At 40.2% G+C, this 12,492-nt stretch overlaps 1 protein-coding gene across 2 annotated transcripts in view; it reads left to right on the top strand.

Annotated features, from left to right (window-relative positions):
- Window positions 1-12,099, top strand: part of LOC133515741 (protogenin B-like) — a 178,603-nt gene extending 166,504 nt beyond the window's left edge. The window contains exons 14-24 of one of the 2 annotated variants that reach the window (XM_061848312.1): window positions 540-648; window positions 1,565-1,729; window positions 2,680-2,813; window positions 4,019-4,164; window positions 4,997-5,102; window positions 5,613-5,761; window positions 6,887-6,995; window positions 8,531-8,627; window positions 9,683-9,743; window positions 10,516-10,599; window positions 10,693-12,099. In XM_061848312.1, the coding sequence (XP_061704296.1) occupies window positions 540-648; window positions 1,565-1,729; window positions 2,680-2,813; window positions 4,019-4,164; window positions 4,997-5,102; window positions 5,613-5,761; window positions 6,887-6,995; window positions 8,531-8,627; window positions 9,683-9,743; window positions 10,516-10,599; window positions 10,693-10,986 (1,454 nt within the window). In that variant the 3' untranslated portion in view covers window positions 10,987-12,099. Of the gene's footprint in view, window positions 1-539; window positions 649-1,564; window positions 1,730-2,679; window positions 2,814-4,018; window positions 4,165-4,996; window positions 5,103-5,612; window positions 5,762-6,886; window positions 6,996-8,518; window positions 8,628-9,682; window positions 9,744-10,515; window positions 10,600-10,692 lie in introns of both variants that reach the window. The other variant, XM_061848310.1, reaches the window with a different exon arrangement.
- The last annotated feature ends 393 nt before the right edge of the window (window positions 12,100-12,492 follow it).

Raw genomic sequence — 12,492 nt, 5'->3', positions numbered from 1 at the left:
CGGTGATAGAAAGTAGCCGTGGGCATCATGTCAAACAATTCTTCAGAGCACAGCCCATTGTACAAGCGGTAGAACACACACAAGGAGGCAAAGTCTCTCCTTAGACTTAAAGGTTCAATACCGCTTGTGAGTTCCTGACAATGTTTTCCTTTACCTTGAAGCAACTGGTAAATAAATAATTAATAAATCCTATAATATATAGGACAATTTTACACATATCGACCTATTCCCAGCACAGTAGGCTCAATAAGGCTTGTGTTTTGGGTCGTATACTAGGTATAATATAATATATACTCGTACATAGTATAGGTAAACTAAATACTAAATACTAACTAATAATAAATGAATAACAAATTATATTTTCTTATTAATACGATCCAGGATTTGAAATGTATGACATACTACCTCAGTTTTGGAAGCTGTATGTGTGAAGCTGTATTTTATTATATTATGCCAAAACCTACGGTGATAGCTCTAGCATTCGGAGGTTTATATCGTTGCAGAGTACCTACTAATAACACCCTTCCTTATTTTCTCAGTTCCCGAAGAAGGCGACCTTCAAATCCGCGTCCTGGGCACCCGGATGCGACCCTGGCTGCAGCAGAACCTGAGCAGCGTGCCGTGGCGCTCCTTGGACCTTAGCACTGGGTGAGGTTTGATCGCCAACCGACTACAAATTGTGGACTAAGGCACTAGGCCTAATAATCTTACACTAGACATAAGAATGCTAGGGGAAAATCGGTTGCCAGAAAAGTAGGTTACGTTAAAACTGTGACCAAATACTGGTGAGTAGTAGAAGTTGTAATCATTTAATTGAAGCTACATTGCAAAAATGATGTGTGTTTTTGTCCTGTTGTATTTTTCTTTTTGTACAATAAAGTGTTTTACTACTACTACTACAATACAAACTCAGGATGAAGTGAACTTATATCGATGTAACTCCTCCAGATCAACTTTGAATAAATGAGTGAAAAACTGTGTTATTTTTTTTTATACTACGTCGGTGGCAAACAAGCATACGGCCTGCCTGATGGTAAGCAGTCTCCGTAGCCTATGTACACCTGCAACTCCAGAGGAGTTACATGCGCGTTGCCGACCCTAACCCCACCCCCCTCGTTGAGCTCTGGCAACCTTACTCACCGGCAGGAACACAACACTATGAGTAGGGTCAAGTGTTATTTGGCTGCGGTTTTCTGTAAGGTGGAGGTACTTCCCCAGTTGGGCTCTGGTCTAGATCTGGAATAACATCTGCTGTGCTGTGCCCTGCCACACAAGGCGAGATGACATTCACATTGCCCATACCTCTCTTTTGGACGTAGTTTAAGGACATACCCGGGTCCAACGGGTGTTAAATGGTGGTTGTCTGGTTAGTCTGTAAAAATATAATATAAATTAAAACGTATACTACGTACGGGATTATTTTTACTAGTTTGATAATGGTCACTAGTTACCACATACATTTCCTTCCATAAATACCATCACTTTTCAACTCAAAAAATTACAGTACTGTCAAAATGGAGAAAACATCTTCGTAGCAAAACTTGACAGTAATTTTAAATCACAGTGACGTACGAGCAACACCTAGAAACATTCAAGTGACGAAGATCACGACCCGCGGCTTCACCGTGCAGTGGGAGACCGACGACCTGGCGCCCAGGAAGTACAAGTTCCTGGTCTGCGTGCTCAAGATCGACGATCCGTCGAGCGACGATGGCAATTGTCAGTACAGGTGAGTGGGTACTACATGGTTAGACAACGCATCTTACCTAAATTCCGGACGCACTTGTAACCCGTCTGGTGTTTGTATGGGCGATACTAATTGATTACTATCAGACGATCTGTCTGCTCGTTTGCCTCCTATATCACAAAATAACACCATCTACATACATAATTTTGATGAACATATTTTTTTTTTGCTTTTTTTTTACTGACTTGTTACAAAGGATTTATCAAATGTGTGTACTCCGATTGCTCAGAAAGGCTGCACCGATTTGGATTTTTTTTGAAAGGGATACAATACAATAAAATACAAATACTCTTTATTGCACACCTCAATACAGAAACAGTACAAATAATACAACACATAAAGAAGAGGTAAACCACAGGCGGTCTTATCGCTAAAAAGGATCTTGGAAATCCTTTTTTATTAAGTCAGGGTCTGATGATGGAAACCCGGAGATATCGAGGGAAATCTTCAAATATTATTACCACACACCTATCGTGCAATAAATTGGAACAGTTGGTGAAGCCTATACAATTGCAGCATACTAAACTATTTTGTACATTTTTGTATATATTATATTATATTACTAGCCTGTACGGTGTCCCATTGCTGGGCCACCACCCCCCACCCCCCCTCGATTTCCACTCATCTCGGTTTCGAGCAATGTCGGCCTGTCGTTGAGATATGCGTCCAGGTCATCCCGCCATCTCGGCCTGTCAGCTCCTCGCCCATCTTGCGGCACCAACTCCGTGGCCATTTTTGCCCACCTCTGTGGGTGCATGTGGCAGACATGGCCGGCCCATGCAGCAGGATATTTTTTGTTAAATTTATATTATAGAGCGCTATACTGAGTACTTGCTGTTATTAAAAAGAAATAACGTAACATTTTTTCAACCAAAACCTTGCTTCAGGAGCTGTAACGACCTTACTAATCACGTTACATGTCTATGTTGCAGCGATAAGCACTCGGTCACAATAAACAATCTCCAGCCGGCCAGCGATTACGAAGTGCGCGTGGAAACCCAGCTGCAAGACCTCGAGGCCGTCGAGGCTCAGCTGCCGTATCGCGTGTCTACCTTGGCTGAAGAAGGTAATATTATACTTAGAAAAATGTCTCTTCTATAGGGAATATTACGCAAAACTGCGTAGAGAGCGCCACTAGCACATACTGAGGGCTTACCGCGAAACAAAAATCTAAATTTCGTTATTTGAGTAATATATATATATATCAATGCAAGAGTGATAGAGATGCATTATCACTCTTGCGTATTCGAGCGATGGAGATGCATATAATGAAAGGCTCTTTGTAAACAAACCGCCTTGATATATCAATGTCATAATGAAAACTTCTTAAAAAACTGTTTAAGGCATAACATGTATAAGTTACTCTATGGTTTAAATATTTGCTAGTACTGCACTCTAGTGGCAAAACATTGCAGTAATACGTTCTCGAAAGTTGAGTGTACTGTAATTCGTTGTGATTATGACGTATTACGCCCAATACGTTATCCACGTCCATTCTCTAAATTGCATGCATTAGTTTCACCAATTTTGAATCTTTTAAGAACAGAAAACAATAATTAGAACCTAAGTCTGACTAATTATATATATATATATATATATATATATATATATATCTGAGTATACCACACCACCACTCACTTCACCAGACTCACTTACTTCGTCAGACTTACTTAGATACTCCAAACTCATTAGCTGAATATTCACTGAAATGTCGACAATAACTGCTTTATGATTATTATGAGTTTATGATAATCATTGACCCACTCGTGAATCGAGTCTCTTTGTCAGATGATCACTTCAACGTATTCTTACCATGCATTTTAATTTAACCTATTACGGATGAAGAGCACACAGTTGACAATAAACGAACACTAAAGTAATCTCGGATTTATTTATTTATTTATTTTATTTTTTATTTATACAAGGAATTCCAACAGCTATAAAAAATACATTAAACTATTGAGATAGTAGTACAGAGCCAATTACAGGAACTCGCTAATAGAAACTGTATATATAATTACAAAATACACACTAGATACAAAAGCACACGTGACACAAGATATTACAATATGAAATATATCAAGGTTACAATTAATAAAAAAAGAGAGACCAAGAAATAGATATGAGCAATAAGCAAGAACACTTATAATTTATGAAATTACACTAAGATAAACAACTTATATTCGCATTTAGATGAACAACATGGACCGGGCTCAAATACATTAAAGTTATTTAGAAGCACTGATTGACTTTTATTTTGGACATTCACAGACGCAAAGTTGATCTACAAGTACATCAACACCACGACAGTACGAGTGTCATGGAATGGAGTCGGAAGGTACACCGTGCGACACAGGCAGAAGCTAGGGCCGCTCGGCGACTGGTCCACGGTCAACACTGATGGGAACACCGTACTCGTGAGTCAATGGTCTTTGTTTTTTCTGGAAGGTGTGCTTTTGCAGAATTATTTACTGTTTGCTTTTCTATTATGCAAGATGTAATGTAAAAAAACAGCCGTTCAGCTCAAAAAGAGATTTCGGCCTTTGGACCAATATTTATATATGTATGTCCGAGACCAAAACCCGACGGTGAGCTTCGAGGCCCTGTGAAGCCCTAAGGCCGAGCTCCACGTAAGGCCGAAGACCGGGCACCGCATAAGTTCGAAGACGAACGTAGTCCGCTGCTACTGTGTAAAAAACACGGACTTTTTTTCCATTAACTTTTAACACTCATGTTACTGGCTTTTAGTTTATTTAACTAATAAAATGTCACGTGTATAGTCGTTAGATTTGTAGGTGGCCCCCAACGGCTTATCCTTTGTCTATTGTTAACTAATACGGCGCGTGCCACTACCTGCAAAAAAGGGTCGTATAATTCTAATTGGCACCTGAGCGCGGGCTAGTCTAACGCTCAAAAAACCAGTGTAGGTGTGCTCTCCGATAACGCGCCTTTATTACGCATATCGAGGACACATTTTAGGATGGTTCGGTAGCGTTCGACTCGCCGGCACTCAGTAACTGTATATGGACCACACAAGACGTCGCAAGTTTTTTCATTTATTCATTTTGAATCTTATTTCAATTACCATAGGAGTTGTAATTAAATAACCGGTTAAAGTGACCGGGCCTTTTTTTTGCAGATAGTTGCACGCGCCGTTTTAGCTATGGACAAAGGATAAGCCGTTGGGGGCCAGCTACAAATTTAACAACTATATAATCTATTTTAATTATAAATGTACATATATTACAGTTGACCGGCCTGGATCCGAACTCGGAGACCTATGTGGAGGTGATCAGCAACGAAGGCAAAGCCGGGAGCGACACTATCACCATCCCGCCGCAAATTAAGGATCTTAGTAAGTGTATTGAATAGCTGTTTGATCTTAAGAGTTAGAATGTGGATGGCCTTGGTTGCGTCATCAAGCTTTAGTTTAGAACACGCTTTTGCTTCGAACATTTGAGGGTAGTAAGTCCAAAATTTCAAAACATGAAAATCGATTGAAGCCAGGACGGGGACAGATCAAGGCAGTTTTGTTTATTTGGGTAGTTAACTAATAAATGTTTAAGTACCTGAAATGTAAAAAAATACATTGTTTACATTTATTTAACTGCCTAAAGAAATACACTATAGATATATCACGTGTTACACGCGTGTTTTCTTCCTAGTTGAGACAGATCCGCCTGTACACTGTCGCTCCAGCGGTATCAGGGCCGACCCACTGGACGGCGACCAGTCGGTCGTCCCAAATAAGCTCTCTTAACACCCCGATCCTCACCCATCCTCAGTAAATGGCCGAACCAGCGAAGTCTGTGGCATTTTGTTTCGCCGTAGATAAATCATTTATTTATATTAAATGACCTTCCAGACGCCAAGGACCTGTCCTACGTGTACACGAGCAGCGGCATCACCGTGTCGTGGGTCGGCTCCGGCCCCCGAGTGGTCAAGTTCGCGCAGAACATTACGCAGCCGCTCGAGAAGTGGCACGTTATCAACGTCACTGAGAACCATGTTCAGGTGAGATGAAACCTTCGTTATTCTGACTAGAGTGTCTTTAAATTATGTCCAAGGTCCTAGACTGATAGGATTTGGAGGCTCAATGGGGGAAGTACCTTACGGGTTGTTTTTTTTTTGTTACCTGCAATAATTTACGGGGTGAATACGAGTATTTAGGTGATATTGAGCAACTTTTACTATAGGACCAACCACGAAATTGCGAAAAAAATATGAATCTCCCATACAAAATCTCTACATCAGGGCAGCCAAAATGTATGAAACAGTCAGTTTTTTTTTTTTTTTTTTAATAAATAAATATTATAGGACATTATTACACAGTCAGTATATCAGTAGGGTGTAGTATTAGTCAGTATATCAGTAGGGTTGTTCCCATAGTAAAAGTTGACTGAGTATGATCTATATATTCACCACGTAAAATATTGAAAGTGCGCTTTGTACTAGGTTTAGCTCCAAAGGTAGTGACCCTCGAGTCTTTGCGAATCTGCAACGCGGCACGACTAAAAATGACTTCGATGGGTACTGGAGTGAGTGGTGTATGTGTTCAGGTTTGCTCTCACATATTTGCAGGCGTTTTATTTTATTTTGGGTGATAATTTTCGACGCTTTAAACAGATCCTTAGCTGGAAAGTCGTATGCCTTTCTCATTATAATTTGAACAGCTCGTTTCTACATCTTAAAGGCCCTGTCTCTATCAGCCGCGATGGCCCACAAGTCGACACCTTGGATTAGTAAAGCACGGAAATATCCATAGTATGCCTTTTTAACATTTTTGAATGACAAACTTGGTGCAAGTCTCGAGAGCGCATAGCATGCTGACGATAACTTCTCACATAAGAGGTCAATGTGAGAGGACCATGTTAATCCGAAATCTATAGTGAAGCCTAAATATTTTGCCGTATCAACCTGGGGTACCCTGGTATTGTTTAGCATGATGTCCAACAGATTTTTATCGTGATGCCTAAGTTGAAATTGCATAATGTTGGTTTTTTCTACGTTTAATATCATACCATTTACAGTAAACCACGGGGATATCTGGTACATAGACTTATTTACCTTCGATTTTAAAAATTCAAAGTTATCTGCACTCACGAGTAGGCACGTATTTATTGTTATCTTTGTCCATAGCTTGTGGGCCTAGACCTGTCACTTCCGACGTACGTGACGGTGACGGCGCAGGGCACCGGACAAGTGCTCACCATTCCTCCGGCCCCGGAGCAACCTTCCATCGCCGTAGGTGAGAAACTCTTCGATTAATAACCACAAGGAGCTTTTTCTCAACGCAGGCGAGCCCCATTAATTTAACGTCATCATTGATGGCTCATCACTGCAAAACTAAAAATAATCTAGGCGTCTACGAAAAACTTTATAAAATGTATAAAATATTACGGTAGTAAAAAATTATTATGGTAGAAGAACAGATAAATTTTTGGTCCCAAAAATATATAATGATATAGAATGGTTAAGAGAGGAAAAGAAACATAGCATAATGGAAAAAAGAACAAATTAAAAAAAATACTTTTACAGTACATATGGGGCTACTTTATAGCACTAGTGCGAGAAGTAGCATATTATGTTACTGTGTCGAACATTTAAAGGGCCATATGTACTGTAAAACGTTGTACGATACATGTGCGAATAGGTAATTCGCAACTCGTGTCGATTTAAAACACTCCCTTCGGTCGTGTTTTAATTTATCGCCACTCGTTTCGAATTTCCTATTTTTCGCACTTGTATCGTAATGTACTATTAGATAATTTACCTTGACCGTTAGCTGAGGTCGTGTATGACGTGGGACGTGTAGACTTGTTGTTTTTACATAGTCTATCTTCTTGTAAAATTATGTACTTGTATAATTTAGGGCATGTAAGCATAGAATGATAGCAACTTAATCCCTTAACGTGTCATAAAAAATATAGTTTTAAATTTGAACTTAAATAGCTGTCAATAGAGTAGAAGATTATATCAGCCGTATACGAGTATATAGGTTGCATATGCGGTAAGGGGTTAAGTACGGTACCTTTTTAGGTGCATAAAAAAGTAAAAAAGAGCGCTGTCTCGCCAACAAACCGCATAAGCAGTTTGGCGAGTAACTTTAAAATTGATTATGTGCCTTTGAAAAATATATGAAAAAAAAAAAAACTAATGTCAAGTTTAAGTTTTAAGTTTCCGATCCATACCGCAAAATTGCAGGCGTGCGTAAACTATAAAGTACAACATTCGCTTTGGCATTAAATGTAAATGTCAAGTTTAAGTATTCGTGTCTTTACGATGTCGTACAGATTTGTCAAATCTAACCTCTAATAACATGGCATTACCAGTCAAGGCGCGCGTCTTCGTAAATGACACGATCTATAGGGTTGTGATTACATGTTATATTAGTGCGATTTTCACAAAATGATATTTTTCTCTGGAGCCGTATTGGAGCATTCCACGGGCTGTCTCGTACAGACGAATTTTATTTCCTGTGTTGCGTCTTTTTTTCGGTGCATATGTTTGACTATTAGTCACAGAAAAGGAAAATCTTCTACCTTCAATCTTCAGAAAATTCGCGTGTACGGAACAACGGTAGACAAATTCATGGAATAGTCCTAATTGACCGCCAAAGAAGTCAAGTGACGCGCGTGGAAACAACCCAACCGACCTTCATGCATTCCGACAATGTTCACCATGACGCACCACACACGCAAGACGTGGCGTTAATATTACACAATATAAATTTGACAATGTATTGTGACCTTGTTTGTAATAATGTGTTAGCTTTTTTGACAGGCGTGGGCATCGGGTGCGCGGCGTGCGTGCTGCTGTTTTTGGTGGCGGCTGCACTGCTGGTGTGGCGGCGTCGCAAAATGGCCGCATCACCTGCCAGGTAACTGAAGTACAGGGTTTCCTAGCGATCTTTATTAATATTCGTGGGTATCGTGGTGCCTTCTGCAGCTCCGGTGGCCGCGTTGCTGGCGTCGCAAAATGGCCGCTTCACCTTTCAGGTAACTCCTCACTTTTTTGACACCCAGGCATCGGGTGCTGGCGGCAGCCGCGCTGCTGGTGTGGCGGCCTTAAAACATGGCATCACCTGGCTGGTGACTTATCTTCTTCCCCGTTTCCTCATGACGTGGTCGCGGCCAAATGAGCTCATAGTATTGTGTAGGAAGACTCCATTCTGCACCCATTATCTTGATACTCTGGGTGTTGGTGGTGGCCACGATGCTAGCTTAGCCATGTGTAAAGCCACACAAGCTATATTTTTAGTGGGCAACTATAATATTCACATACTCAAGCTGGCCAATCATTTCCGTTACTAAAAACAGCTATCTAAAAAAAATTCATTCGGAATATTGCGAGTCACATCTGGATGAGATTAGCTCAGGGCCGGGACAAGTGGCGTACTAGAAGAGAGGCCAATGAATGAATGAATTAATGAATAAAGGCATTTATTTCTAACACTAAAACATTCATATTATGTTAGTAATAACTTTATTTTTATTTTTTTTGGGACAAAAAACAGTAACACACAGGTTTAGACACGAAAATAAAATACAAAGAATAATAAAGTGCGAGACCAACAACATCGTTCACAGATTTCTAGATCTACAATATATAGCGCTAGGTAACAATATAAAGGATATAAAGCTAAAATTAACACAGCTACGGTTATATTAGGTGTGTTAGTAGAAAGTATAATAAAATTAGAATATACATGTATGGACGGACATCCAGGGAGTGAGGGAAGTGACGCTCAGCAGTCGGCGATAAAGGGCTGATATGATGATGATGATCTAAGAATAAAAATGACTGCAAAAAATACATTTAATTAATATGCACAACTGCACCCATTTTTTAAATATATTTATGTTATAAACTCACACTAAATACAAGTAACACACTGTTTTTACAAGCTCGATAATTAACTACTTTTCAACGCAGATCACGACGAAGGACCATGTCCCCTATCGAAGGACACGAAGGAGAGAGCTCGGAAATGAAGGTACGTTGAACACTCTCTCTTTATGTCTATTTCTACAAACCAGTTGTTAATATCGTTTCGCTGTCTTTACTTACTTAAAAACGCTGCTAAATAATCACAGTAAAAAAACTCTTAACATAAACTGAATTTATTAAATACAAAAATATATATATCCTATGTTATATTGTTTTCTCAAACTTGCTATGAAATGATGATTTTACGTCAAATTAGGTCCGGAAATACTACATATCAGGGGCGATGAGTGAAGATGATATGTAAAGGAATTTCATACTGCCTTACACACCTAGGACTGTAAAGCAACCTTCTTTTGTTTTTTAACGTCAAATTGTGACACAACGTCTTGGCGTCCAACCATCAACTGGCTTCAGTTAGCTTGGTACGGTGATTTGTTGTGCATATTCGTTGCTAGGCAACGGCGATGGCGCATCGCGCAGGCGCGCGGACTTACGCGCGTAAGGTTGTACACCGCTAGAGTGGCGAGCCGAGTAGGTCGCCACAAAACAAATTGCCTACAATTTTTTGTTTTAATTGCAAGTTTGAGAAAAGCACTATACATATCTCGGCGAGAAACGGGGTTGCCGGCCGCGTATCTCTATCAGGCTTCGCTACGCTCAGCCGTATATATCTACTTGGCCTGCAACCCAACGTTTCCCGGCCTCTATAGTAATGTACTATTACTTATTTACGTTGCGACAGGTTAATGACAAAAACACTGAATTCCCAGTATTTAATGTGTTCCAATACCTACTATTAATATTACATGTTTTAACAGAACATAGGCGGTCGGCTGGCGAACGGCGGTGCCGCAGGGGAGCCGCTCCTCAACGGACACGTACACATCACTGAGAACCCCACGGTCAGTATAACAACTAAACATAACGGTAAGCATCGCCTCAAATCATCATCAAGCCTCAATACATTGGACTCAACAATAACTTTCCTCCCACAGTCAAAAACCCCAAACGGTAAAATGAAGAAGCCCCGCTACGAGCCGTTCGACGTGTCGCGCCACGCCGCCGACACGACGCTAGAGACCGTCCTCGACGCCGACTGCTCCGCCTCCTTCCTCCTCGACACCTCCCGCCGCCCCGACTTGCACACGTCGAGATCCTCCCGCGATCTCTCCACCGACAACTCCTACAACAAACTACCTGACGATAACATGAACTCCGAAATCACCCGGAGCTCGGAATTTACGCTAGACGACAGCAAAATTCAGCCCACGCTTCAACCCAACGGTTGAGACCCCCGTCGCCCGACCCTCGAATTACACAGGGATAGGCGATCCCTCGCAGACCTCCGGGCTGTTAGTTACTGGAGACTGTTTAGGACGGCGCGAGGATAGCTTGGCGTGTTTTGTTCCTAATAGACTTTATTTTTAACGACGTAAGGCTGATTTTTGATAACAAGTACGAGTACAAAGTATAATTTATCGGTTCTTTCAAGCGCGAAGCCATCCTCGCGCACTTTGTTATGGTGTATATAACTGTAGCCCGTTTTGGCGTGTATATAGAGTAATTAAATCGGCCTGAGATTATTTGGAAACAGCGTGGAGACAATAATATGGCCGTGGCGCCCGCTATGTCTAGAAATACAGTGCCTCTGACACCGGACTTTCAGTCTCATAGCCTAGTTTCACCATTAGTGCAACGTAATCGTACAAAATATAGACCAAAATGAAATCCAAACACCCATTATAGTACCTAAATTCACGTGTACATAACATTTAAAGTATTTATCGATGTTAAATGACGGTTTATTGTGTTTTCTGACTTTCATAGACAAAGCCTCAGAAGCTATAAGTTACCTTCTCAATTTGCATTCCAATTTTATTGATTATACTATACCTACTGTATGCCTCAGATTGTACACATACATACTACGTACCTTTTAAAGACTGCTTCAACTGACAGACATTAGGACAGTCATACGGCAGAATACAATGGGGTAAGAAATTGTTAAATAGCTTTACAGATGGCGCCAGCATAGGCTTTACCTGTCTCTAGTTTTGTTTAATGAGATTTAGCTTAACGAACTAGTAACATAAAATCAAAAGAAGTATTTGACACTATTATTATTTATTAGGATTGACAGGTAAAACTTTGGTGTGTACCTGTAATTTTTTTTTTAACGGCCAACCCCATCGCGAAATTTGTCGTTAGGACGTTCGATCTCCGAATATCTGTCTGTAACGCAGCTATTTTCCAACGCACATATAAATATAATCATGTTACACACTTATTTTGTTTCTTCGTTACATGCGCTTAGATTTCAGGATTTATTTAGAACTTGAATTTGCTCCATATTTCGTTGACATGTACCTACTAAGAATAGAAGAAAATGCATGTATTTCCACAATTAATATAGTAAAATGACCTTGACAGTTTGACAGTTAGAAATTTGGCAGTTCCTCGGAATACAGTCAATTAATTTAATTTCCGTTACAGTGACAAACAATATGAAAGTCAATCAATCAATTTTTCGTGTTAAGGCTCCATCAAGTTGTTGAGGATTCTGCCAATATCGAGTTTCGGAATGACACGGCTAGTATATGAATCTTATCATATTACGATTTTAGACAGTGTTCGGTAATATGAAAGTCGCTAGGGCCTCACATTATAATTGTCACTGTGGCAAGGTATGAAATGGTACTGACATTAAACTCCTTAACAATGGGCCATTCAGTTACGTAACATTAATTATTCCCATGTCATACCTAAATTCATTTATTCTTCTTTATTTTAAGAGC

The sequence above is a fragment of the Cydia pomonella genome, chromosome 3 (genome assembly GCF_033807575.1).
Source record: "Cydia pomonella isolate Wapato2018A chromosome 3, ilCydPomo1, whole genome shotgun sequence".
Classification (NCBI taxonomy): Eukaryota; Metazoa; Arthropoda; class Insecta; order Lepidoptera; family Tortricidae; genus Cydia; species Cydia pomonella.
The sequence above is the reverse complement of the archived record's forward strand: the minus strand, read 5'-3'. Positions and strand labels throughout refer to the sequence as shown.